Raw genomic sequence first — 27452 nt, forward strand, 5'->3', positions numbered from 1 at the left:
ATAATAATAATTGTCCCGATATCAACATAAATAATTTGTACTTAAACTTAAATGATCACTTCTTTAAGACGGTAAATCATTTGTAAAACAATTTTACATTCGCAGAAGTATTCATACATAAATTGTTGCATTAATATGAATGGGAATTGTTCATAAAAGCAATCATGAATTCATATAAGCATCCATACAAACATTTTACATCGAATTTTGCACTGCTCATGGTTCAGGAATGAGACCTATTAATTTAACATGAGATTAACATGTGTCCAAATTTTTTGTGATAGTGCTGTTCTATCACAACTTTTGAATTACACAAACTGTTCTCATGCAGTTCTCAAACACATATAGTTTCCTTTATGTTTTTCTTCATTGTCCTGTATATATGTGTGCGGGAGGTCTTTGAAAGAAGTTAATGCAGAAGGGCTCTGCTCCAGCTAACAGAGTGACAGGCAGAAAATTGCTCTCCTCCTCTGCATGCAACCCTTACCAGGATCTTGCCCCTTAGCATGTGTGTGAGCGCTGTGTTGGAACATATTACCTCTCAATCAGCCCTGGGGTGTGTCGCCCCGCACACACACAGACACGAACGCACAAACAAAACATGATGGGGGGTCAGGCAAGCAATGAGGAGTTTTAGTGCGCTGTCCAAGGTGCTAAATTCACTCAATTATGGCCATGCTGGCACTGTGTTAACCTCTAATTATCATCACAGGGAGCTGTTAGAGCGATACATCCTGCAGCGGGAGTGAGGAGGCGGAGGAGAGTCCCATTGCAGCCCGGCAAGGGAGAACGTGAATGGGATATGGGCGAGCGAAAGTCTCTGATTTAAAAAGGGGCAGCCTGGAGGTGGTGAATTTCCAATACGTGTGAGTTTATCCAAAACATCAATCAGATACAGCACAAAAGATGGGGAGCAGAGGTGAATGATGAATATTGTATATCAAAAACACTCTGTAGGCCTATGAACTCTAAACATCACACTGGTAAAATGTAAAAAGAAAGACTCCGTGTTCGTCTTTGTCTCTGGACCAGGTCCTGTGATTCATACAAAATGTCAAACAGACATCAAATCAGTAGGGAAATCTTAAAGGAATATTCCAGGTTCAATACAAGTTAAGCTTAATTGACAGCAGTTGTGGCATAATGTTGATTACCACACACACACACACACACAAAAAATGCTTGACTTGTCCCTAACTTTCGTTAAAAAACAAAAATCTGGGTTACAATGAGGCACTTACAATAGAAGTGAATGCGGCCAATCAATAAACCTTAAAATACACACAAGACGTAAACAATATATGTGTTAAAATGATTTTAGTGTGATAAAAACACTAACCTTTTCTGTGTAAAGTTATATCTAAATTTACAACTTTGTTGCCATGACAATAGCTCTGTAAATCCTAAAGCCCTAAACGGCCGTAAAAAATATGACAACAACTTTACAGCTCAAACAATTCATTAGTTTTAACAGATGAATTCATGCAATGCTTTTATAAAATTATAAGCTTCACATTTAAAAAAATTGGCCCCATTCACTTCCATTGTAAGTGCCTCACTGTAACCTCAATTTTTGTTTCTTTAAAAAAAAAAAAAAAAATGTTTTATTGATTGTGCTTGACTTGTATTGAACCTGGAATATTCCTTTAATTTGTTTACCTTTACAAAAGAGATACCATCATCATCATACACCATAACTGATAAGTTTCACACAATAAAGGTTCTTCTAAATACACAATTATATTCTTTCTGTGAAATGCTTGAAAAGTGCTTATGCCGTCTTTACATGTAATGCAAAGATATTTATACATTGTTAAGGTTGCTGAAGTGTCCAAATACTTTTAGGGTCACTATATGTGCCACAAAATACATTAATTTGAGTCTTAAAATCATTAAAAAAAATTATGATTTTTAAAAAAGAATTTATGCAACATAATAAAATCACTAACCAAAACAGAAATGAGGTCAGATATTGAACTTTAAAAGAAAAACTCCTTAAAATGTATTTGGGAATGTGTGTATGTGCCTATTTGTGCATGATGTCATCTTTCTCCCGATGTTGTGTGGCTGTGCTCTAAACACATCACATGAAGTGGCACACAATGGATAGTCATGTTGAAACTGATATAAGCTCTTTAGTGATCTAAGCTGTATGGATTTGTTCATAGTGTTTATTAGATCAGCTCTGATGCCATCCCATACTTTCCGTTAACAGTGACATCATAAAGTGGTGACCACATTTATATGCGATGATATCAGCATATGAGGTTTCACAGGGAGTATTTCTGTCACTAATCCCGAAAACGGCATTTGATTGTTTGGTAAAAGACATCAAAATATTTAATACTATAATCTAAATGTATGTTTGACACCTTATAATAAATAATAAAACCTTTACACCTCAGGACCATTTGCCATGTTTAAATGTGCATAATCGTGAATAAGATTTGAGAGCTATGGTGGAGGGGAAGATTATCAGTGAATACCGGTTTAAATTTTGCCCTGTTCCTCTCCCAAAACTTCACAGATCAACAACTTGCCGGTAAAATGCTCCAAAATGGGCATTTCGTTACTGGTATGTCACTAAAACTGTGGCAGATCTTGTTGGCAATGAGCATTCACACTTCTGTCGTCCTCTCTAATCCTTTCACATGGGCTACTACACCATCTGTCCTCTCTGTCTCATGTGTGTCCATGCGTCTGGGTTTAAACTGGAACAAAAAAGCCTCTGTGAATCCTAACCGAGTGTTTATTGAACAACACTGTCAAACATCCCTTTAATCTAATATTTTCAAAGGCTTTTCACAGGTTTATGGACAATATGGAGACTGCCTCATAATTGCTTTGCTAATGAAATCCGATTGATGGAAGTGTCAAGAAGTGGGGAAATAAATGTATTTCATGTATTGTTCTGCATATATTTAGTTATTTATTTTTGTAAAAGATCCATTCCAAAAAGTGCAAAGAGCAAGTAAATTCATAAATCCAAATAAATAAATAAATAAAACGTAAATAGAAAAATCCTATGTTAATATTATTTCTTAAAACTGCTTACAGTGGCTTCATTGTTTTGTGAAACCATAACTTCATAATAAGCAAAAATGTCTTTAGTTATGCTTATTAAGTCTAAGTTATTGTGTGTGTCCAGGGACATCCTCAAGGGTAAAAAGTATTCAGTGATATATCTTGTTGTTTCTTTGTGTTTTTCAAAAATGCCAAAAAAAATAATAAAAAAAAATAAAATAAAAAAAAAAATAAAAAAAATAAAAAAGAAAATAAAATAATATTGGTGTTAGGTTTAGTCTGTAGTAATTATATATAAACAATAGTATTTTATAGTATGTCTTTATTTTGATATGTAGGTATATATATATATATATATATAAAGACATGTTTTCTTGTTTTATATGTATATTTTGGGTTGGGGTTAGAGTGTAGTATAATTTTAACTCTAAAGTAAGATTACATTTGTTAACATAGGTTAGCTAAATTATTTAACACGTAACAATTTTACAGCATTTATAAATCTTCATTAATGTTAGTTTCAACATATACTAACACATTTTTTAAAATGAAAAGTTGTGTTAACATTAGTTAATGCAATATCAACTAACAATGAAAATATACTATATATATATACTGTACATACATATACACACCGATCAGCCACAACATTAAAACCATCTGCCTAATATTGTAGCTCCTCCTCGTACCGCCAATACAGCGCCAAGCCGCATCTCAGAATAGCATTCTGACGTGATATTCTTCTCACCACAATTATACAGAGCAGTTATCTGAGTTACCGTAGACTTTGTCAGTTGTAACCAGTCTGGCCATTCTCTGTTGACCTCTCTCATCAACAAGGCATTTCCGTCCACAGAACTGCCGCTCACTGGATGTTTTTTGTTTTTGGCACCATTTGGAGTAAATTCTAGAGAATATTGTGTGTGAAAATCCCAGGAGATCAGCAATTACAGAAATACTCAAACCAACCCATCTGGCACCAACAATCATCCATGCAATTATCTAATCTGCCAATCATGTGGCAGCAGTGCAGTGCATAAAATCATGCAAATATGGGTCAGGAGCTTCAGTTAATGTTCACATCAACCATCAGAATGGGGAAAAAATGTGATCTCAATGATTAAGACTGTGGCATGATTGTTGGTGCCAGATGGGTTGGTTTGAGTATTTCTGTAACTGCTGATCTCCTGGGATTTTCATGCACAACAGTCTCTAGAGTGTATAGAGAATGGTGCCAAAAACAAAAAACATCCAGTGAGCGGCAGTTCTGTGGACGGAAATGCCTTGTTGATGAGAGCGATCAACAGAGAATGGCCAAACTGGTTCGAACTGATAAGTCTACAGTAACTCAGATAACTGCTCTGTAAAATTGTGATGAGAAGAATATCATTCTGAGATCCGGGTTGGTGCTATTTTGGTGGCACAAGGGGGACCTACACAATATTAGGCAGGTGGTTTTAATGTTGTGGCTGATCGGTGTATATATATACTGTATAAATATAAATACTGTATATATGTACTGTATACAGTAAAATATAGACTTCTATTGTGACAACTTCTACATACATAATATTTAAATTAAATAAATATATATTAAATAATAAATATTTAAACATTATTAGCATTTTAAAACAGTGGCGTAGCCAAGGGTGGGCTGGTTAGACCCTGGCCAACCCAGAACATTAGAGGTTTTTCTATTACTTCAAATATATATTAATAAAATAGTGTAAAATGCATAATTCTGATTTCTGAAAGTGTGAAAGAACTATTTGAATGCGCCGCTTTTCTGTTGTTAAGTAAAATTTAGTTTAAAAAAATTGTGACGAAAACTTGGCCCATCTATTTTTATTGAGGCCCACCTAAAAGTAATTTCCTGGCTACGCCCTTGTTTTGAAACACTTTTTTTTTTTTTTTGTGGATAGGATTTGGGTTGGGGTTAGAGTGTAGTATAATTATTAATCATTCTAATATTATATTAAGAAATATTAAAAATAGCCTTATACATTAATCAATAGAAATAAATAGATTAATCTAAAACCGAACTTTATATAAATGAATAGAATATAAAGCAATAGAAATCAACAGTTCATCCTTATTTAGATACAGTAGGTAAGTATATGTGTGTGTCAGCCTCTCTCTTTCTCTCTTTCTCTCTCTCCCAATGATCCCTGCGTTTGGCTTGTACGATTGAGACGAGCAGTTGAAAAGAAAGCCCCATCAACAAACTGTTATTACCTCAATAAGGACGAGAAAATCAATGGGGCGGAGAGGAACAATGCATTTGTTTATGTGTGTAACACAGCCAATGCCAATGGGACACCAGCCAAGATGAAAGAGAGAAAGTGAGAGAGATTATGTATGATTCTCTGTTCCTCCATATGTCCATCCTCTTCATCGAGCTCAACACTATTCTGAATGTCAGAGGTGCCAGTGTGCTGAAATCATTTCTCTTCCTCCCCCCCCCCCCCACACACACACACTTCTGTGACTCAATTACTGGTGGTGGAGCAATAATAAAGTCCGGCCAGTGGAGACTTCGATTGCTGATCTGCCAGGAGGCAACGCTGGACAGCTGACTTCACTATGATGGATCACCTCTGGGTGCCCGCACTCTTAAACTCACCCACACACCTCTTAAACATACACCACATGCATATACAATCAGTACACAGCACATGTCCAAACTTGTATACAAAAAAACACCTGGCCTCTCTCGCCCTCTCATGAAAACAACCAACTCACAGAATTCACTCTAGAAGGTGAGGGTTTAAAGGTGATTGCCTTTGCAATAGTTATCTTAAACTCTTTAATCAAACAATTGCTGTTGTTCGAGACCAAAGGGACCAACCTGAAAAACAGATCTAAAGAACTGTAAACATGTTACACCTAGAGGACCCGATTATAAGCAACACAACACATGTAAATCCTCTGTCTATACAACAACAGCAGTAGACAGAAGGCTTTTTTTTTTTTTTCATGATGCAACTCCTTGTCCTTTTGCAACAGACTCTAATGTTCATCTAAGCAGAATTATTACCATATGAGTTTCATCATCATGACAATGATGACATACAACAATGGCCAACCCGCCATCTCAGTCCTTCATAAGTGAGAATCATTACTTTGATGTAACAACAAATGCTGTAGTGCTCAATTTAAATCAAGGAATGGGGATCTGGAAATACTTAATAGGGGAACATGAAATGAAATGCATACAGCTGGATAATAATTCATGACTCAGCCCTCCCTACGTGGCTTCTCGATAAACCTGTTAGTTCACTAGAGCAGTGGTTCTCAACTGAAGGGTCCCAACCAAAAAAATGGGCAAAACAATGCAAATAATAAACTGCAACTAACCATATAATTGTGCATTTAGGATAACGCTTTATAAATGCTTTCCATATCTTTTTGTTGTTGATGTCAAAGGCTGTGAGTCCAATAAAACTCCACAGCATTTTATTTCAAATGTATCAATCCCTTCCCAGAAGCTAGCCAAATTAAGTAGATGACAACATGGAGAGATTGCATGATATGCAAGATAAAATAAAATAAAATCCCATATTACATTAAATACAGGTTACAGGTTTGGTATTGCGCCACTTATTGTCCAATGTGAAATCTGGGTTCTGAAGCAGAACCAGCCGAAAACCAATTTTTCTTATTGCGCAATGAGGCCTCTAAAATTTATCAGCTTTTTAAGGAACTTTTAAGGAGAAAAAAAATGCATTTTTAGCCAAAGCATGTGTTCCTAATCCAACCTAGTCAACCTAAATGTTACTATAACGAAATTTTTGCAAACTGACTTTTGCATACCGCATTCTACGTTCAGTTACAGTTTCCTGGTGAAATTAACACTAGAGGCGCTAAATCAAGTGTGCGTTTTATTCACTTTTAAACAAATCATGACTGTAATGGCTGATTTTGTCTTAATACTTATTTTTCACTGTTATGTTATGATATCGAAACACTTATTTTATCACATCATTTAACATTTTTCCATGTTAACACTTGTATTACAGACTCACCTACATTTACACACTTATTCCAATGTAATTAACACCTCACAGACTGTTGAACTTTGGACTCGTAAAACCGTGATTTGAGCCAAGCCAAACACGCAAGCTGACACGTGAGATGAAAGTGTTATAGAAGCGACACGAGATGACGTGGTTGCTTTAGAAAATGTGCTTTTCATTTAGCTTTTTGTTTTTGGACACCATCGGTTACGTTTATGTGTTGGTTAAGGGTTTTGTTCACCTCTCATTTGCTTTTAAAACACTATTGGTTAGGTTTAGGTTAAAGTTTTAGGTTAGGGAGGTACACTTTACTCATTAAAACCTCCATCTAATAGTCACCTTAAAAACGTTGTCTGATTACGGCACCATTTCACTCACTTTTGGCGCCCCTTGTTGGACATTTCACTGGGAAACTGCAGCTAAACGTGTAATGAAGCACATAATTTCGATTTGCAAAAATGTTTCCACAGTCACTTGATGTTCATGAAATCAGGCTGTCCTAATCCAAAGCAATGATACCATTAAAAAAATAAATGGTAGAATCTTGACAATGTCAGGGTCCCAATTTCTTTGAGGTTTCTCAAACTATTTTTGAACCTGTTACCTCTGTCTTGGTTGGAATAGTGGAAATGCTACAATAGGCCGTACCTTTGGCAAACGTTCAGGGTCTCCAGGATGCCGAGGTATCACCTTCTGTAACCGCTGGAAACCGTAGTCTATGGTGGGCTCATTCAAGGCTGCGAACACAAACAAAAGCAGAAACAATGCATTAATATAAAGAAATTTTACAAAGATTTCCCTGTCAATGTTTTACAAAAAAATAAAGCACCATAAAATATTCTAAAAACTCCAAGAGCTCAGACATAATTTGAACATTGTTGTAAAATCTTCAAGAATACAATTTTGGGAATTAAAAGCCCGGAGAAGGATGTTGAAGATGGCGTAATTTAACATATAATTTAACACATTTAACATTTAACAACTTCAAGTAATAACTCAAAAATAGTGCAAGATTAAAATATACAACCGTTCTAATGGAAGTCATTTTGACTTCTCAGGAATGCTTACACCCATGTTAAGTGCAGCAAATGCTTCGAGCATGTAATTGTAGGACGTTTATGTTTTACATTTAGTGTGGCAATTACTTTGCATAAAGTCTTTATGCTGTCAAAAATTCGAAAGACTGTCATTCAATCTATGCGAGGGATGAGATGGAGGACAGAAGAGATATTTATAACCAGACACCATTTGCTCCTGTAATGGAGAGAAAATTGAAGAAGATCTAACTCATGATGGTGCTTTGTTTGTAAAGCACCACAGTTTGAGAGCTTCTCCAAAAGTGGGCAATCAAACAAAAACTCCTGATGTCTGAATGTAGCAGTATTTAAGAAAATAAGTTTTATTTATCAGTACATTCAAATAGTTAGAAATGCCATGAAACTTTGATTCGTATACTGCATATTGTAATTTTTATGTATTTTTTTATGACTTATATTTCTATAATAGAATACGCAATCTAATTATAATATAATATAATATAATATAATATAATAATACATAAACATAAATTATAATGTTTGACTAGTCCCATATATGAAGTCATTAGTAATGTACCATTAGTAAAAAGATAAATGTTTTAACAAGTAAATGACTTAATTTTTCTGTATGCAAAGACATTACTCTGGATTAGTAGCCTTGATCATGTATTCATAATCGTCTGAAATATACCAAGTTGTGTGATGTCCGCTATGTTTTGGTTAATATGTGGTTGAAAACATCAATTTAGTCTGAAATACAAATCCATATGGCAAGACGCTCATAAATAACATCTCAAATGAGTGCCTGGTCCAAAAGCTGTTGAATGATGGAGGTGTGAAGAGAGTGAGAGAAAGAGGAAGAGAGAATGATAGAGTGGTTTGTACAGTTTGAGTGTCAGGGAGGGGTGGGTGGCTGGGGCATGAAACGTAGGTGCTTTCCTGTCAGTTGAAGCAGATGGTTTACATACAGTAACTTCTGTTGATGTTATATTAAAGTCATGTGGCCATTAAGAACATACAGGTTAACAACGGTTTAAAAACTCATAGGTTAACGACTAAGTGTTGTTGCAATTAGAAGTGTTAGGCACATTCAAACTGCGGGGGCATGTGTCTTCTCAGAATTTTAAGTCAAGTGGATATTGAATGCAACTTAAATTAATAATAATAATAATAATAATAATAAATATATATATATATATATATATATATATATATATATATATATATATATATATATATATATATATATATAAAATTGTCAACAACTCAGTAGCAGAAATTATTAATTCACTGAAACTACACAAAATACATTTTCATGAATCCAAAAAAAAAAAAAAGAAAAAGAAAAAAATGACCACATATTAATGTTAGATTTTGATATATCTGAAACATGCACAACTTGCCTTTATTAAACATAAAAATTCCACTAGATTACGATAAGACTATAGATGGCCAAAAGAAATTAAAAGTCATTAAACATATTTAATTAACATAAGCATGACCGCAATTTGTCTAATCTAAATATATTAGAAAACTAAAACTAAACAGAAACTAGAAAATACTGAAAAATAAATTAAACTAACAGTACTACCAAAACTAAGAGGACAAACTGAATAATAAGATCAATAAAAAATATAGAAATAAGGGAAATAAAAACTAAATTCAGTATTAAAAACTATAATAACCCTGCCCCAGACTTTTTATAATACACTCATTTAATAATTTAATAATTAAATTAAATAAAAATCTTCCACTATCGTCAGTTTTACTCAGTCCTCACATGTTCATATTTTTTTTTTAAATCATGTAACCAATGGAACTTAACTGAGTTAGCTTGTCAGCTTTACTTTCAACATAAATATTTTTGGTTTCGTTAACAAAAATTTGGCAGTTTCCAGCATGCTTTGCATGGGACTCGACAGGGAGAGGAAATGTTAAAATTAAAAGTTATTTTATGTGTTTTTGCAACATTAATATAAAGGGGGAGACTTGTTAGTGATTAATGTTTTGTTTTGGTGAGATTTAGAAGAATTTCTGTTGTGTTGTAGTTTTCGGGGTGTTCATCATGTTGAAGAGTGGAGTTCTGAGGCTGAGGACCAATATATTTGGAGTTTTCTAGATATTGTTTTATCCATTGAGCAATTGCTGTGCTAACCATAGCATAATGACCAAGTTGCACTCAGTAGTGCTTCCCACCAGCATGTGTTTAGCATGCTAACAATTCTTGCCACTAGCCAGCAGCATTTCACTAAAAGCGTTTCGAGTTATTTTGACATGTACAATTTTTTGGGGTTTACTTGGTGTAGTAAGTAGGGGTGTGCAGCAAAGCCATTATCTATATCTGTATCTGTATTTGTTACTATGACAAAATTATCTGTATCTATAACTGTATTCAAATAGAACTGGATGTGGCCGTGGGAAGTGCGTCAAAACTAATATTAAACTGTAACTCTCGTACATTTATAGTTTCTGTATATAAAATATGCCCTGTATAGACCTATTTAAATATTATTATAAATAATAATAATAATAAAATATAATAATAACAATAATAATAATTATTATTATTATTTTATTATTATTGATATATTCATTAATTTTTCTTACCAGATGAAGATGAATATTACATTAATATCTGCTGAAACAGAATTTTCGTTTATGTCTGTGCCATAAAAGAAAAAAGAAGTGCATTATTTTTTTTTCTCCACAATCCTCCATGTGCAGGAATATTCTGAATAGATTTACACTATGAAGTATTTAAACCTCTATGGAGCATATAAACTTTTTTGAGAGTAAAGGCTTAACCATGTAATAACCTTAACTGGTGATGGATATAAATGTGGTCAGCTTTAAGAGACGGACAGATGAGCTCCGCTATAAAATCATCACTTCTCTGGTCAGGATGGATTATGGATCCTTACGTGTGAATTGTGTGAAACATTTGGTGTTAATGTGTTAACAAACAGGCATTTTAAGAAGTGGGAAATGTGTATTATATAGTATCTTCGTTAATTTTACTCTTGACAAGCTTAGATTTCTGAGATGCACACAATTCTAAAGAAGACTACAAACGGAGTTGAGATCATGGCCATCCGATCTGAACTTGAAATCACATCATGCGCATTTTCATTCGATTTACACTGTAGTAATATTGGCTTCACACAGACTCATAATTGTTTTGTAATTTTGGGGATGTTTTTTTTTTTTAAATATCGCCTTATACCTGTGCTAGATGGTTGATCTGTCTTCTGAATATTTTTTCCATTATTCGGATGAAATTGTTATTCGTTTTGAAATCATTATTTGTGCCTTTCCAAATAAGGTATTCAGCTTTAGGCACAACCCTAGCCGTTCTCTCTACTTGAAGTATTTAAATTGAAATGACATGGTAATTTTAATTTAAGAGAACTCATTTCAAATGTGTGGAATCACTTTCCATGATTGAATCGATTGAATTGAAGTTCTGCCAAAGAATTAGTTATTTTTTTAAATGTAATTTGCCTTAGATCCATTGGTTGACGATATCTAATCACACCTAAAATGCCTGTTCAGATTATGCAGAAAGAAATGTGGTCAGTATTGATATGTGTTTGTGTGTGTGTGTGTGTGTGTGTGTGTGTGTGTGGCATCTGTTAATTTAACAATATGGAGATGGATGAGGCATTGCACTAGGAAACACATTCACATGCTTGTAGGTGTCAGGAGTAGTTCACTCTACACTTATTGTATCCAATCCTCTCACTCAGCCTGGGGAAATCATTCACTTACCGAGAGATCCAGAGGTCGACGGAGAGGAAGACAGAGAGAGAGAGAGGGCTAGAACAGATGAGTGCAGGGGACAAAGGATCTCAAGACGTGGAGGTAAAGATAAAAGATTGGGATTTGTGTTTTGAACAGCAAATGCTTTAAAGAATTTACCATAATTTCTCATGGAATCAATAGACACGGAAGCTGTTGCATTAGGTAACAAAATATCAAACCAAGTGGCATTTATTTTAAATACAGACAACACAAGCACCTTTTTCAAGTAAAACAATTCACAAAAATAACTTTAACTTTTAACTTTATATTTAGTGGATATATCTGACTTCATACATCCAACTAAAAATCAGACCAATTGGTTAAATATAAATTAAGTTTTATTTTTTTGGCAGAAGCCATTTTGTTTCATATTTTCTAATGAATTTTATACATTTAAGTAAAAGTTTAAGTGTGGTTTAAGCATCCAAATACTTCTGAGGGCCAGTACAGTATATGCTCACAAAAGAAAGTACAATGAAAATCATGGCTTCTAAAACCACAATGTTTTTGTGCAGTTAAACTGTTTGGTCAGTCATGGTCCATGATCATGTAGAAAAAGAACCCTACCAGACCAAACAGTGGTTTGTAGAACATAGAGGATCTTTCTTATGAAAGAACTAACCTTGACTCCACTTTCACAATATAAGTTATAAGTCAGTGTGTCCCTCAAGAGAATATGAGGTTCCAATATGCTCACTGAATTTGGATTTGGCCGGCACATACTCTAAACCCTCACTTAACAGGCAGAGAACAGTAACACTTTCTCTGAAGCCCATATTTACAATGCCCATATTTATAAGTATGGGCTTCATAGAAGGTGTTACCGAAGAGATCTCCTCAATTAGCTTAAGGGGACCAGCTCAAGAGAACGAAGCCCATCGATGTTTTAAATATCTAAATTGTATGAAAACTCATCTTTTCAAAATGGGGAAGTGGGATTGTTGTTGGCCTAACTTTTCACTGTAGCCGAGTGCAGTATTCACTACATGTGAAACAAGCATTAACCACACGGTAAGTATTTATAGCTTGGCCTAACTCCACTTCTTCAAACTGTTTTATTGTTTTCCTCGTATTAATACCACATGGCATCAATTTGCACAGGGATGTTAGTTTATTGTTCTCCCTTGGTAGCTTTACCGGTTAATTCGCCAAAAATAGCCCAAGTGAGAGTAGTTTCAAATCGAACTGTGCTACGAGCTAATTTAGCAACTCAAAATGCTTCAGAAAGGATCCATCCATCCATCCATCCGTCCGTCCGTCCATGCAAAATTCTTTAGTATCTAATAGCTTTTAACAGTGTCCACAACTAGCACCAAGAATCAATGAATAGTGCCAAAGCCGCAAAAAAAATATTGGCTGATATCTTGGACACGGTCATATTGATATGACTTGAACATCATTGGTAATAAATAAATGAGCAACTACACCCCCACCCTCAGTATTTCTCTCTTTCTATCACTCACTGAGAAGAATCTCTTGCAATCACGCAGATCAATGCTTATTGAAATTTCATGAGGCTAGATCCAGGCCTCATCATATTTCACAATAACGACCTGGAGGGGGGCATGGGCCAGGGGAGCATGAGGTCAGTCCTCATTTAATTTGCACACTTTAAAACATGCATGGTGGGTAGTTGTTGGGTACATACTTGACTATTTGCACATACTGTACACTCATTCTATAATGGTGCCGACCTACAAAAATAACTCTTCTGATTTAGTCACTGTATAACTCCCCGTAAACCTTTTTGTTAAATGTGAGTTTTGGATAACTCTTATTGGTGTTATGAATGTAAGTTTTCATCACTTCACTGGACAGTTGCCACACACACTTAATTCTTAGTTCAGTTTGGTTCAGTAGAACTATCAGGCCCGGTGCTTAAGTACAGAATGTTCGAATTAAAGCGAACACACCGAATTAAGTGAATCAAATGAAGTGAACGAACTCAATAAGATAATCGATTCTATTGTAGAATCAGACAGCCAAAGGGTCTGTAGCACAATGACAGTATGTATTGTCTTTTACTAAAAGATTTTTGAACATTCCAATCAAATCGTGGTCTAAATTAACAAATCAAGTGAAATCAAATTGAACAAATCAAATCTATATTAGAACTGATGCTAATCTAGAACAAGCAGGCCAGGGGATCTCCAGCACTATGACAGTATGGATCATCTTTCAATAAAACATTCTTTTTAAAACATTAGAATCAAATTGAATGAATAGTATTGGACTGAACAAATAGAATTAAATGAATTAAATCTAAATTAGTATTAATTGTGTTCTTGAACCAAAAACGTCTTTCTCTAAAATGTTCTTCTTAGAGTTTGAATAAAAAGAACGAATTAAGTCAAACAAATCAAATCAAATCAACTTTAACAAAAAAAAGCTCACTAATTAAATCTAACAAATCAAATCTTAAACATAAATCTTTTCTTGAACTATCAGGCCTGCGGCTCTGCACTCAGGGGCGCCTGCAGGATTTAATCTGATGGTACGCACAGAAATCTGCCTAATAAACCTTATATCTAGGAGGGTCCAGCGGCATGCTCCCCTGGGAGATTTTTTTTAATTTTTTTAATTTTTTTCAATTCTGGTGACTGAGATAAGCATTTATTTATTTTCTCGAGTATGAGTAGCATTCAAGTAACTATTGGCTAAAGCTTTTCTTCCAGTAACCGTTCAGACAGACGCGTTTTCGCACTAAAAAAGCCAAACGCACCACAACGAACAGAGCAGAATGCAGGTGTCTCAAGACGTGTTTTTATCAGTTGAAGAAGTTTTTTTAACTTGACACAGCATCTAAAAATGCAGCGCTCCCATGAGAGATGCTAAAAACACAGTGAAACATGACGCAGTTTTCAAAAGACATCAATCTAGTGAATGTTTACATGGAAAACGATTGAAAATATGTTCAGTTTGAACAGCCCCTTGTTCACATGACAGCACTAGCTGAAGTTTCTCAGAGTTACCTCTCAAAAAAGACAGCCTTTTGTTTCAGTTGACTGTAGGTAAATTTACACTGTATCCAGTGCTGTATTCGTAAATATACCGACACTGTTTTACTGTGTGAGAAACTGCTAAAAATGATTCAGTGAAAGAGCGCTCTGAACGAATTGTACTGAATCACGAATTGATTCAGTCCGTTTTGCAAGCCCATTTGGCCAGTTCACTGAAAAGAACGGACTCAAAAGAATTATTCATTGCAAATTGGGCATTGTTAGTTCATTTAAACAGCCAACAGAAATACGGGACACATTTCATGATTGGTGAAATATTCTGAGAGTAAATAATTTCTCAGGTCAGTCGGAGCGCTCATGGTATGCACAGTGCATACGGACGTACAGCTGCAGGCGCCACTGGAAGCACTATGATGGTATGACTTATCTTTCACTAAAACATTCTTCTTAGAATGTTTGAATCAAATCAAACAAATAAAATCTATAACAGAATTGATGCTATTCTAAAACCAACCAGGGGCTCTTCAGCATTATGACAGTATGGATCCTCTTTCACTAAAACATTCTAAAATGTTTGGATCAAATTGGATGAATCATACCGGTCTGAACGAATGGAACTGAATGAATCAAATCTAAAATAGAATCAATTCTATTGTAGAAATAGCAGGTCCCACTAAAATGATCTTCTTAGAGTTTGAATCAAATCGAACTAAATAAAAATTGATCAAGCTGAACAAATCAAAGTTCACTAATTCAATTGAACAAATTAAATCTTTAACAGGATTGATTATTTTCTAGAACTAGCAGACCCGGGGCTTTGAAGCACTATGATGGTATGACGTGTCTTTCTCTAATACACTCTTCTTAGAATGTTAGAATGAAATCGAACAAATCAAATCAAATAGATTCAAATGAATCAAAGCTAGCTAATCAAATTGAACAAATAAAATCTATAGTAATACATATTCTATTCTAGTACCAGCAAGTCTGGGGTTCTGACAGCACGATATGAATCGTCTTCAGTAAAACATTCTTTCTGGAACATTTGGATCAAATCAAACAAATGGAAGCGAACAAATCAAATCTAATCAACTTGAATGAATGAAGTTTATGAATCAAATCTAATGAATCAAATCTATAATAGAATTGATTCTCTTCTAGACCCATCAGACCCAGGTTGTGACAGCACTATGACTGTATGGATCGTATAGTCGTCTTTTACTAAAACGTTCCTTTTCCTCCTAACCTCATCCTGCTGCAGTGCTGCAGTAATGACCAAGGGAATGTCACCATTTCCTTCCCCCATTTTATCTGCTTCCCTCCTTCTTCCCAAAGGGCACATGTGTTTTTTTACTCCTCCAGGTACTAGCTCAAGGCAAGAGCTCTTGGGATCAATACCCACAGCAGTGCAGCGTTCGATACCTCTGAATTATTGCTTCATTCTTCCCCCCTTATTATAGATGAGTTATTTTTTCCAAGCCACACCACTTCAAGATCAATGCAGGATAATCTTATTCTTGTGTCTTTCAAACCCCCTCTCTTTCTCTCTTCCTCTCTTCTCAAGAACTCTTTTTTCTTGTGTTGCATTTTAATGATACAAAACAACAGATACACTAAAAAAGATGTAGGAGTCGTGTTTAGAGAAGGCGCTGCTGAATTTGGTCTGAAGTGCGTTGGTGTACTTTACGGATTGAAGATGCATTTAATACAAATGTAAAACATGTAATGTGAAGCATTTTAGACCACAGTGGCTTTTTTCTCATTACTTGAGAAATATGAAACTGTTCTTGGGTTTTTTCTGCTTGGTGTGTTGACTAATAAGATACAGTATTTTCATGAATTTCTTGTTTTCCACTAGGACAGTGTTATGTAATAAAGCCTCAAAATGTGTCTGCTGGGGTCTTGTTAGCACTTTGTGTGTGCTAACATGAGTCAAAATCTATAGTATTACAAAACTCAATTCTACCCATAGCGACTGCTAGAGGAACAGCCCAATCTTGCTGTGGCCGGGAATTGCCTGTAATCCAATTGGAGGTGCTTGTCCCTTCCGACAATAAAACATTTAGTTGGCAGAAGGAGATCCACAGAATGTTTATCGTCACCAGTTATTGGCCATCTAGTCAGCAGAGCTGTTAGCAAAAACCTTTGCCCTCAAGAGGCGATAGTTGGTCAAACTGGGTGTAGAAAATGAACTCAGTATTGAGTCACCCAATGAAAAACATTTCCATTCCTTTTTCTGCTTTACTTTCAATAATGCATTTTTATCGGAGACTAGTTGTTTTTGCTGCTCTACTGACCTTTTGAAGTCAACATGAAATCACAGTTGACCTTATTTACTTCCAAAATTTGAGTTTCTGATCTTACTGTAATCGACTCATCTTGACACTTTAATCTAATGAAAAAAATGTGTGCAGGGCTCAACAATAAGGTATGTTCTGCTGGCCAGATCGGGCAAATAGTTCTGATTTTTACGTGTTTTGCCAATATTTGCCAACAGTTAAGCTACTGTTCAATTTGGTTGTGTGTACAAGCTTGTAAATATAGTTAGTTATGTAATGCAAACATTATAATGTATCACCTTACAAGTCATGCACAATAGATAACGTGTTTTGATTGGGTAACAGTATCAGTGCAAAAAATATGTGTTTATGAACTGATTTATTGCCATTTTCTGAGTGAAAGTGAATAAAAGTCATTGTTTTTAATAGTGCCTTTAATGTTCATTTCACCATGATTTACGGTATAGTAAAGGTATAGTAATGTGATTCTAGGAGACCAGGCTGGCTTTTTCAAGTTGACTTTAAAGGAAAGTAGTGATTTGGCATCATTGTTCTTTTATAAGCAATAAAACAGATGTTGCCTGTATAGGAAATATCTCCTCTTGGGTGCTTGGAGTGGTGAATGGTGTGCTTTCTGTTTAAAAAACAATAATGTTGCGTTGCTTTGCCAGATTTGGTTCCCTACAATACATGCAGATGTCATGGCAGTTCCATAGGCAAGATTTGTCGCTGTTGCTCCAACGGTTTATCGATTGGCACTTTGCACTTCTTCCTAACAAACACACAGCACTGAGATTCAGCTTTAGAAGTGACATAGAACCTACACTGTCAATTATATGAGATGTTTTAGTCCCCAGGGATCTGTACATGGGGCCTAGTATAACTGAAACACTTAGATGAGAGAGACGGGAGAAATACAAACGAACCCTGCTGAAACACCTAGCTTAAATCAGTGTAAGGTGGTTTGCTGGTCTGGTTTCATGGTTTTAGAAGGGTTTGGGCAGCTCTTAACCAGCTGAATGCCAGCTTGAAAAGGATGGGAGACCAGTTTAAACCAGCTATTAACAGCAAACCACCTAAGGCTTGTTTAAGCATGGATTACTTATAGTGGACACTGCATATTAAACTGGGATAGGAGAAAGCATTATGATATAGAAAAAATTACATGCATCACCTATAACGTGCATTCTGTTTAAACTTTAAAGCACAGAATTTCACGTGTAATCATCCGCAAGACCTCTGACTCAACTAACATTCTTGGTGTGGTTGATTGATTTAGCCATTTATAGATTCTGATGTTGCTATTGTAGTTTCCTGGTAGACATTGATTAATGCCCGGCCGTGGCTTGGCAGGGAGGGTCCGTGGTTTTGCCTGTATTGATTGAGTTTGTTCAGAGGGTTTGCTAGTGTTCTATGCAAATAGCCTTTGCTAGCGGCCTCAGCTAACAGAGGCTGATTAGCATCACCAGCTGTCTACTTGGTACTTCTATTATCCCTGCCAGCTGCCATCTTCATGTGCCATTAGTTTAACGATGGTAATACCCAGAAAGGTGCCAACTGTGGATAATTTTCAAGAATAAAGAATAATAATCTGAGGTTTGCACTTCTTTTTTTTTTTTGCATTGGAGATCAAGTGGTGACCCGACACTATCAAAATTGTTTATCATACAACAGTAAACAGAAATATACTTGGTCAGTCTTTCACATTTATTGATATTATGGTTTTTGAGGATGAGGGCATAATGAGGGCAACCTCTTCATGTTGGTATCTGGTTAATTTGACTAGCTTTTACCAAGATACTGAAGTACTGAGTTTGATTGGACAAATGGGAAGCGTTTTCTCTTCGATTTTAATAGTTCAAAGGCCTATTAATGTTGGTATCCCAACTTGCATAATGATGGGCTCGATTTTCGTGAGTGAGCAAAGCGCAGTGCTACGCAATGACCGTGCGCTGCATCTTATCCAATTTTCATGAGAGCGCTAATTCTAAGTGCTATTTTCGTGCCAGTGCAAATCGCAAGTGGATGTGGGTGGGAGTGTTTAAACTATCTGTGGTGTATGTGTGCAAACTGTGTGTGTATTGTATGTTTATGAAGTGACGCAAAGCGCAATTTGCTATTTTACAGAGAAATAGGCCCTTGCTCTAAGATGTTTCATGAGCAGGTCTGTTTTCAGCGCAAAGTCTAAATTCATTTCCTGCATGCATTTTCAGTTTGCTGATTTCACCAGCAGGTGAAAATAAAGTTAATGTACGAACTCTGAAAATGCAGTGGAACATCAAATTATGTCCCTGACGATCACCATTTTATGAAACAAGATTTGTCTATAGGTCGTGATTTATTTTTTAATAATAATAATAATAATAATAATGATGATGATGATGATGATGATGATGATTATTATGTTTATATTGACAATTGTATTTATGATATCATTTGGATTAGTATTTTACCACCTGTTGATAGAGTGATTTTTAAGTCACTGCAAAAGGGGCTGGTGAAAGAAGTTGGAGAGGGTGAAATGTTTGGACTTGGTATGATTTTTTTGAACACTTTGTTATTTTGATTATATTTTCATTTCATATAAAGTGTAGTTTGAATTTAGAAATATTTTGGTTACATTTTTTCATGTTTCAATAAATTAATTTAACAGTTCAGAATCAAAATCGACTGGTAGAAATGAAGTGAGTGCCGATACAATCACTATTAATACTAGATATGATTTGAATGTCAGTAGATGCAAATTATTAATAATACTTATTTTCTCTGTAATTTAACGGAACGTACATCCAAATCCTGCCGAGAATAACATTTTCTAAGCATATAAAAAGGAGCATGTCCAAATTTCTATTCTTCTAATTCATTGCATACAGTCAGTTTACACTACCAACTTCATGAATGTGCTGTCTTTGTTTATATTGCTGGTGCTTGACAGGGAATGGACACCGGATAAGACCGGAGAAGAATCTCAGAATTAAATTGCACTTGACCCAGCCCATTAGCGCGTTGCGCACACGATTTTGCCAAACCCACTTGTGCCTAGACTTAGCGCATGCTTGCACGGAAAACTTCATGGCCATGCCCATTGACTTTGCACTTATGACTTATGGCATAGCGCTGCGCTTAATTCTAGCGCTCTTAAAATAGGGCCCAATATGCTTAGTTGCATTTTATTATTTGCATTTAGCATTTTTTCTTTTTTTTTTTTTTTTTTTTGCGACCCTATCGGAACAGATGTGCAACCCATTTTTGTGTCATGAAAGAATATCTACATGCATCTACTGTAAAAGGGATTAATTTAACAATACTTAAATACTTACAGTGCTTGCTAGAAATGGCTGCTGTATTTACAGCAGTGGGTGAAATAAATAAAAGAAATTTGCCATCTGTGCCTTCCTTTGAGTGTCACTGTTTGCCACCTACAGCTCTGATACAACATCTATGGCATTTAAGTTCTGTGGACACACATACAGTTATCTGCTCTTTCTCTGTGTTTAAGGGAAACAAGTCAGTTACTCTTTCATAAGGACCCATCTGTGCACCAGATCACAGCTATGCTTCTCTTTTAATTCGCCTTTGATTTCAAATCACTTTCAAGTGCGTCTTTTTGTTTGCGTGGGTGTGTGATGATTTAACACCCACAAGCAAGCACAAAAAACAAAAATAAAACCATGTAATTAGCCAATAAGCATTCAAGGAGCTGACTTTGACCTCACAGATGAAGTGAGCATTGATTAGTGGGGTTTGAGGTATGAGGTAAAAGAAATAGAAAATAAATTGCATGATGTATTAAGACTTGTTTTCAGAGAGTATACTGTATCTTGAGTTATATTTTTCTCGTTTTACAATACATAAATGGCAATGGGGTAAGAAAAATAAACAATTCAAGAATTATTCTTTAAAACAATTCTTATTTAATTGCACTGTTTAGGTTGTTTTAAGGATATTTTTACAGTAAAACAAGGCAAAAATACTGATTAAAACAAAAAAAACAAAAAATCTTTTTTTTTTTTTTTTTTTGCAGTTTGTTGCTAAATAGACACTGGCAAAATTGGAATCAGTAAGAGATAAAGAAAAGGACAGAAAGGCTGTAGATATGTATCAATCAGCAAAGCAACAAACTACAAATGGTGCATGTATGTGTTTGTATGTATTCAACCATGTAAAAAAATAGCTATATATTTATGTGTTTGTGTATTTATGCATTAACGGTTCCTTGTGTGGTACACAGTTACACAGTTTGTTTCGCTATTTACAGTAAATGGCTTCAATATTGAGGTCTATAAAATGCAGCTTGTTTTCTTAATTGTAACTGGTTTTATGAGCATTAGTTGTTATATTCTCTCCATCAACAGTAATTAAGCTAACAAAGCTGTACTTTTAAATGGAGTGTGGTTTTATGTGTGTGTGTTCTGAATATGTGTTAGTTAGAAAATCAAGAGCAATCCTATAAATAGAACACTGTATTTTTTATTTTTATTTTTTTATTCTCCATTAAAAGAACCCTCAAACTCTCAGTAAACACACAGATGTATAACTGCTTTATGCGGTGCACAGTAACATTTTGCAAAAGAAGCTGAAGAATTTCTGTGCTCTTTTTAAAGAGGAAGAGGACTTGTTTAAGAACACTAGATTTGCATTTCCAGAAGGAAATAACAGCTCTTGTAATGCAAAAAAAAAAAAAAAAAAGGTTAGTGTTCAAGTTTTAGGTAAGTTTAGTTTAATATGAAAAATATTACAATGACATCACTGCTGATCGTTGGATTTTGAATGGCGAACATTCTAACAATGTAAATAAATGGGAGATTTCCAAACTTTCCAAACTAATCTTAAGTTTCTTAAAAATATAAGGTTTATAAAAAATACAATGACAGCACATCTAAAGTAAGACTAAAATTATCTATAAAACAAAGTTGTAATGAGGTCAGCACATTAAGCAGTGAAAGGAAGAATGAAAAAGAAGTACAGTTTGCCTTGCAAATGTTTTGATAGACTAGAAATGATCGTTTGCAGATGTGTTAGTAGAATTACATTAAGTATATTTACACTGAAAAAGGTGGTAACCTGCAATTGTTACACAAAGCATCTATTTCTTCTTTATCTAAACTATAAAAATGACTTTTGTTTATGTAAACTGATTTGTCAGGTAGAATTAGACCCCATTTACACCCTAAATTAATATGTTAATAAGTAGTCACCACTAAATACAGTCTAAATGGGGTCTAAAATGTTTTCTTATCGGATCACAAAAAACACATACGAAGGTGGTAAAAAACGCATGTGACCATATCGTACCTGAGGTGTAAACGCTAATCTGTCCTGAATGCGTCCCGGACAGTCGTGAAGCACCAACCCTCACCTGTCAATCAACCGCTTTGCTAAAAGAAATAACTGTTCGATCAGAAAATTTGAAAAAGCAAATAAATACACAAGCACAAGAACTTCATAGATCTTCTTCAGTGTGTCTGATATCAACATGCAGAGACACGAATGAGAAGCACACAAATCTGCAGCTTCTTAAATGCAGGTAATCCACTATAATAATGGATAATTGTGCTCGTGTGTTGCATTTGTGTTTAGATTAAATTTCAGCTGCATCTGAGAGAAACGCTTGTGCTTTATTTGTCTTTTCTGACTTTGTTGCGCTTTAATATCATGCAGTAACCAGGGGCGATTTAAGGTACCTCTGGGCCCAGGGGCTAGCTGGTACGCTGAGGCCCCCTTCAAGTATGTTGTGGGGCTGTGGAACTGCTGTGCGTTGAACAAGCACTACACGGACGCCTTTAACGGTTGCGCACTGTTACTATGTCAACAACCACATCTCCCACTGAAAGCGTTTAAACGCGCTCCTCCCGCTGGGCCCCATGGGAGTTGTAGGCCCCTGGGCTTCAGCCCGTATAAGCCTGTGCATTAATGCGCCCCTGGCAGTAACACAGTGACATAGTGATTGATGTATGTTGTCATGAAATCAGAGACCCTCCCCTCGAAATCCAAACACAAGTGGTCACAGGATACGCAATAAAGTGACCAGGTGTAAACAGAAATGTGTCTTGCCTGGCCACATGTGATCGGGTCACCCGAGATGCACCTTAATGCCAAGTGTAAACAGGGTCTTAGTCAGATGAAATAACATTTTTGACTTAAATAAAGCCAGTTCATTTAGATGATACCACATGAAGCACATTTTTTTTTTACAGTGTACTACAGATGTTGTTCTGTTTTAAGGTTACTAAAACCCTATCAGATCTATTTATGTCAAATGTATCTAGTTTGCACGGAGACCAATACTTTCTCTTTGCACATTCTAGCTCACAGTGACAATCAGGGTACTGTGACAGAAAATACAACCAAATGGCAAAGGATAGAGGAGGTAGACAACGTTGCATTAACCAGGGTCTTTTTGTTAACAACACAAAACTCTTTCCCCTGGGATGCTCAACTCGGAGCAGATGAGCTGTTCTCTATGTCCTGAGAGTGGCGAAACATGTCAAAAGTATAGTCTTCTTTCTGTTTGAGTTTAAATGGCAAGGCTTACCTGTGTAGATGAATCTGCCAGGTGTGCCTTTGCAAAACTGTTTGGACTTATAGGAGAGCATGACCTCTACCACTCCGGGGATGTGACGTGGAGGGGTCTGCACTCTGATGGCATGAGGTGTGATGAGCTGTGAAAGAGAGAGATTTTTGTGTTATAAAGAATCTTTTTGAGATGTGTGTTGTATAATAATATTCTTATTTATAGCAATAAAACAAGAAGACAATTTAAAGGGAAAGTTCACCAAAATAGAAAAATTTGGTCATTATGTAAGCGAACTGCAGGTTGAATGCAAAAGATTTCACAATCAGAAATGTATTATTGTATTAATATACACATACCCATGACCCTTGGCCAGAGGGAGGCTAAGCCCTCCCAGGCCTTACACATACTCCGCCTACAATAAACACTCAGCTTTTGTTGTCCAAAACCCAAGACTACCAGCACAACTGAAGGGCAAATGAATATAAGTGACCTGCCTTTGTGCTTTTACCCAGTCACTGCAAGAGAGTAAGGGTACCCGAGTCCTATTTTTGGGTAGTTGACAAATTAAATGGACATGAACTTTCACCATCAAGATTTTAGGTTATGTATAAGGGAATGTGTATGTTTTTAAAAGTTGTGAATAGTCACCATATAATTTCATTTTTGAGGTTGATTATATTCCTTCATTGAGTTCTGTTCAGTATCAAACACTGTGTGTGTACCATGTGTGCTTGTATATGTACTTATGAATCCAGCCTCATCAGCGTCAGGTTGTTCATAGTGGGTGGTGCGGAGATAGTGCAGATGAAGACTGGTGGACAGGAGGATTTGTTCCTCAGAGACGCAATTAACAGCTCGTTTACGCGGTCTATATGCATGTGGCTCATATAAGCTCACATACATATTTGAACATTTGTCTCTTATAGTTTCAGTGTTGATGTACTTGTTACCCTTGCCCCACCTCACACACACACATACACACAAACTCACAATGTTCAGCCTTGCAGTCCGTAAACATACATGAGTAAGGGGCCGTTCACACTGAACAGGTTTTTTTGTGTATGTGTGTGTGTCAATCTGCACTGTTTTTTAGTTGTTGTAAACATACCTTCTTAAGATGAAATGTCAGGTTAAAAAGAATTTCAAATTTTAAAAACTCGTCTCGAGACACTTGCATTCTGTTCAATTCATTGTGCTGCCTCTGAACGCCCCCCTATACTGAAAAAAGAAGTCTGGGACGTCTGTTCAAACATGTCTACACTGGAAGTGACAAAAGTAGCATTGCAGCAACAGTTAAAAAAAAAATAAAAAATACAAATACAAATACAAATAAACTCCCTAGTTAGTTTATTTTCCAAATAAAAATGTAAGGGATAATGCACAGTCAGCTGATTAGTATCACATCATCACTGCATCATGTTAAAAACCAGTTCCATAAAAAAAAATAAAAAAACATCAGAACCAAATAATTTTCTTTTTTAGCTCCATTAATGGTTCTTGAACATACATTTTTCCACCGATGCGGATACAACATCATGGTAAAATACTGTGACAGTGTTTCCAGCGCTACAATTCAGCAGCACTGTAGCACTGCAACTGAATCATCAGAGCAAATTATAATGGGAGTGATCTAGTTTTGCCGCATCTATACTTGCTACACACAGGAAGTCAGCATGTTGTTTCCGAGAGGTCCAGTGCTCTAGGATAAGCCACATTAGGCCAATTAACTGAGAAGTGGCATCTCTTATCAGACATTTTTGCATCAGCTCCAGCATGTTTACCCTGTGGTGAGACCACAAATGCATTGCATCGGCAGCGTGGGAGACCCAGGTTTGGATCTTGCTTTAAAACCAGGAAGTAATCGCATTTGCAGAATCAGTGATGAGCGTGACTGGGAGATTGCATTTTTCCCTCTAACATTACATTTTTACTCCACTGATGGTTATGTTCAGATTTGGGGTTTGGGGGTTCAGTTTATAAAACGAGCATTCCTCTTCACTGTATTACATCCTGTACAGCTGAAAACAACTAGCTTTTGGCACCCCTCTGTGGACATTATACCCGAAAAATGGAGCTTGCATGTGACATTACGCCCAACAACACTTACTGCTTTGATCACTGGGGGCCGTGTTCCGCATTTTGGTAAGCACAGACCGATTTTACCTAAAGAAAAGTCAACCTACTGTTTCCGATTTCACTGTGAGATCAGTCAGGCTACTCGCATCCACTGTAGTCATGTTGTCAGAATTAAAGGAGGGCAAAGAGAGTATAAACTGAGTCTGGTGAGTTCAAATGTACTCTCTCTGAGACAATCAAGGTTATTTCTGACCCCCTTAAGTGGCTATTTGTCCCTAACTGCCCATTTGTACACTTCATTTACACATGCTTTAAGGACATCAGGGCATCATAAGTCCACAAAAAGCCCATGATTCTTCTAAACGTTATGTTAATGCATACTGCTATTTAAGAACGACGGACAAATATGACTGTGTTCGGAGAACGGTGAATGGAGTGGGAGGAGAACAGAAGATTAGGACCTTCCCCTTCTCTAGTTCTCTTCCTCCCTCATTAGATGCTATCTGTGGTAATCAGATCCCTGCTGGCACTGCAGCTGAGGGGAACTGTGTGGGTCATGATTGGCCCCTGTGTATGGGGGTCACAGGGTCAGGAGGTAAAGGTCAAAAGGTTACGAGGTCCACAGGAACAGCTATAGGGAGATTTTGGCACAGTTAATTTAATCGGTACCAGATGTAGTTCATCATAACACACACACACACACACACACACACACACACACATATGCACCATTAACTCATTTCTCTGCTAGCCAATAGCACTTAGTATAAGCAGATCAAGGGGGCTTGTTAAGTATGTAGTGGGACATTTTTATGAGAGTCGATGGCTGATGAACACTCAGAAGTGCTCATGACAAGTGTCAGTCTTCATATGAGCAGTTGTACTACAAAGTTCTAGATCAATGTATTTGTTTGTGTTTCTTAAACAGGCTACTATTGATCAGCCAGCTTTACATTAGCTACCTGTTTACTTGTACAAAGACATGTCAACAGAATTGAGCGGCTTTTGAAAGCATTACATATCTTTGTCGCTTAAGCACAGTAATTTAATCACCTTCTTAATGTGTCAGTAATGTATTGTGAAAGGAGAATGGGCAGCTCTGTGAAAGGTGAGGAATATAACCGTTTTAAATAATCAATTTAAATAACAACAAAGGACTTTTTTTTGTAATGGGAGTGCTTTCCTTAAAATGCTGAATAAAGTTTAGATGTACTGTATGCAATTCACACAACTTTATATATTATTTTATGTTTGACTAATAGTTAACTCTCCATTGATTATGTCATCATTTTAAGATTTTGAACTTATTATATTATAATTGGAATAATTGAAGACGGGCTGTTGATTTATTGAAACTGACAATGCGGCCATGATACAAAGCACAACTGGTAGACCACGGAACACGTCACGGAGCCCCTTCCACTTTTGGAGACAAGTTATCTGATCTGACTTCATAAAAACTGCAATCTTTCTCCGCACATTTGTCATGGCAAATTTGTCTTTGTGGAGTTTGTGCTTCTCCACAATCTCTGAGAGACGGGTTTCAAAGTAATCCATTTTAACAACAGTAACTAAGGTAACAATTCCTCAGAGATGTGCGTGAACAGGAGAAATATCACCAAACGAACACATTGGCAGAACAAAAACGTCACTGCATTTCATCATCATTTGTAGGCGAACTAAGTAAAGCCTGTTCACCCAGTAAGTATAAATTATCTATCCAGGACAGAAGAATATGTTGA

The 27452-nt window shown here is 36.0% G+C and overlaps 1 protein-coding gene across 3 annotated transcripts in view; it reads right to left on the bottom strand.

Moving 5' to 3' along the window:
• The window catches only part of LOC127431287 (transcription factor COE1-A-like), a 175263-nt gene that overhangs the window by 15768 nt on the left and 132043 nt on the right, over positions 1-27452 (bottom strand). For all 3 annotated transcript variants that reach the window (XM_051681667.1, XM_051681665.1, XM_051681666.1), the window contains exons 10-11: positions 23653-23779; positions 7689-7777 (exon numbers count right to left, since the gene is read on the bottom strand). In XM_051681667.1, the coding sequence (XP_051537627.1) occupies positions 7689-7777; positions 23653-23779 (216 nt within the window). The remainder of the gene's footprint in view (positions 1-7688; positions 7778-23652; positions 23780-27452) is intronic.

Source organism: Myxocyprinus asiaticus, chromosome 40, assembly GCF_019703515.2.
Source record: "Myxocyprinus asiaticus isolate MX2 ecotype Aquarium Trade chromosome 40, UBuf_Myxa_2, whole genome shotgun sequence".
Classification (NCBI taxonomy): Eukaryota; Metazoa; Chordata; class Actinopteri; order Cypriniformes; family Catostomidae; genus Myxocyprinus; species Myxocyprinus asiaticus.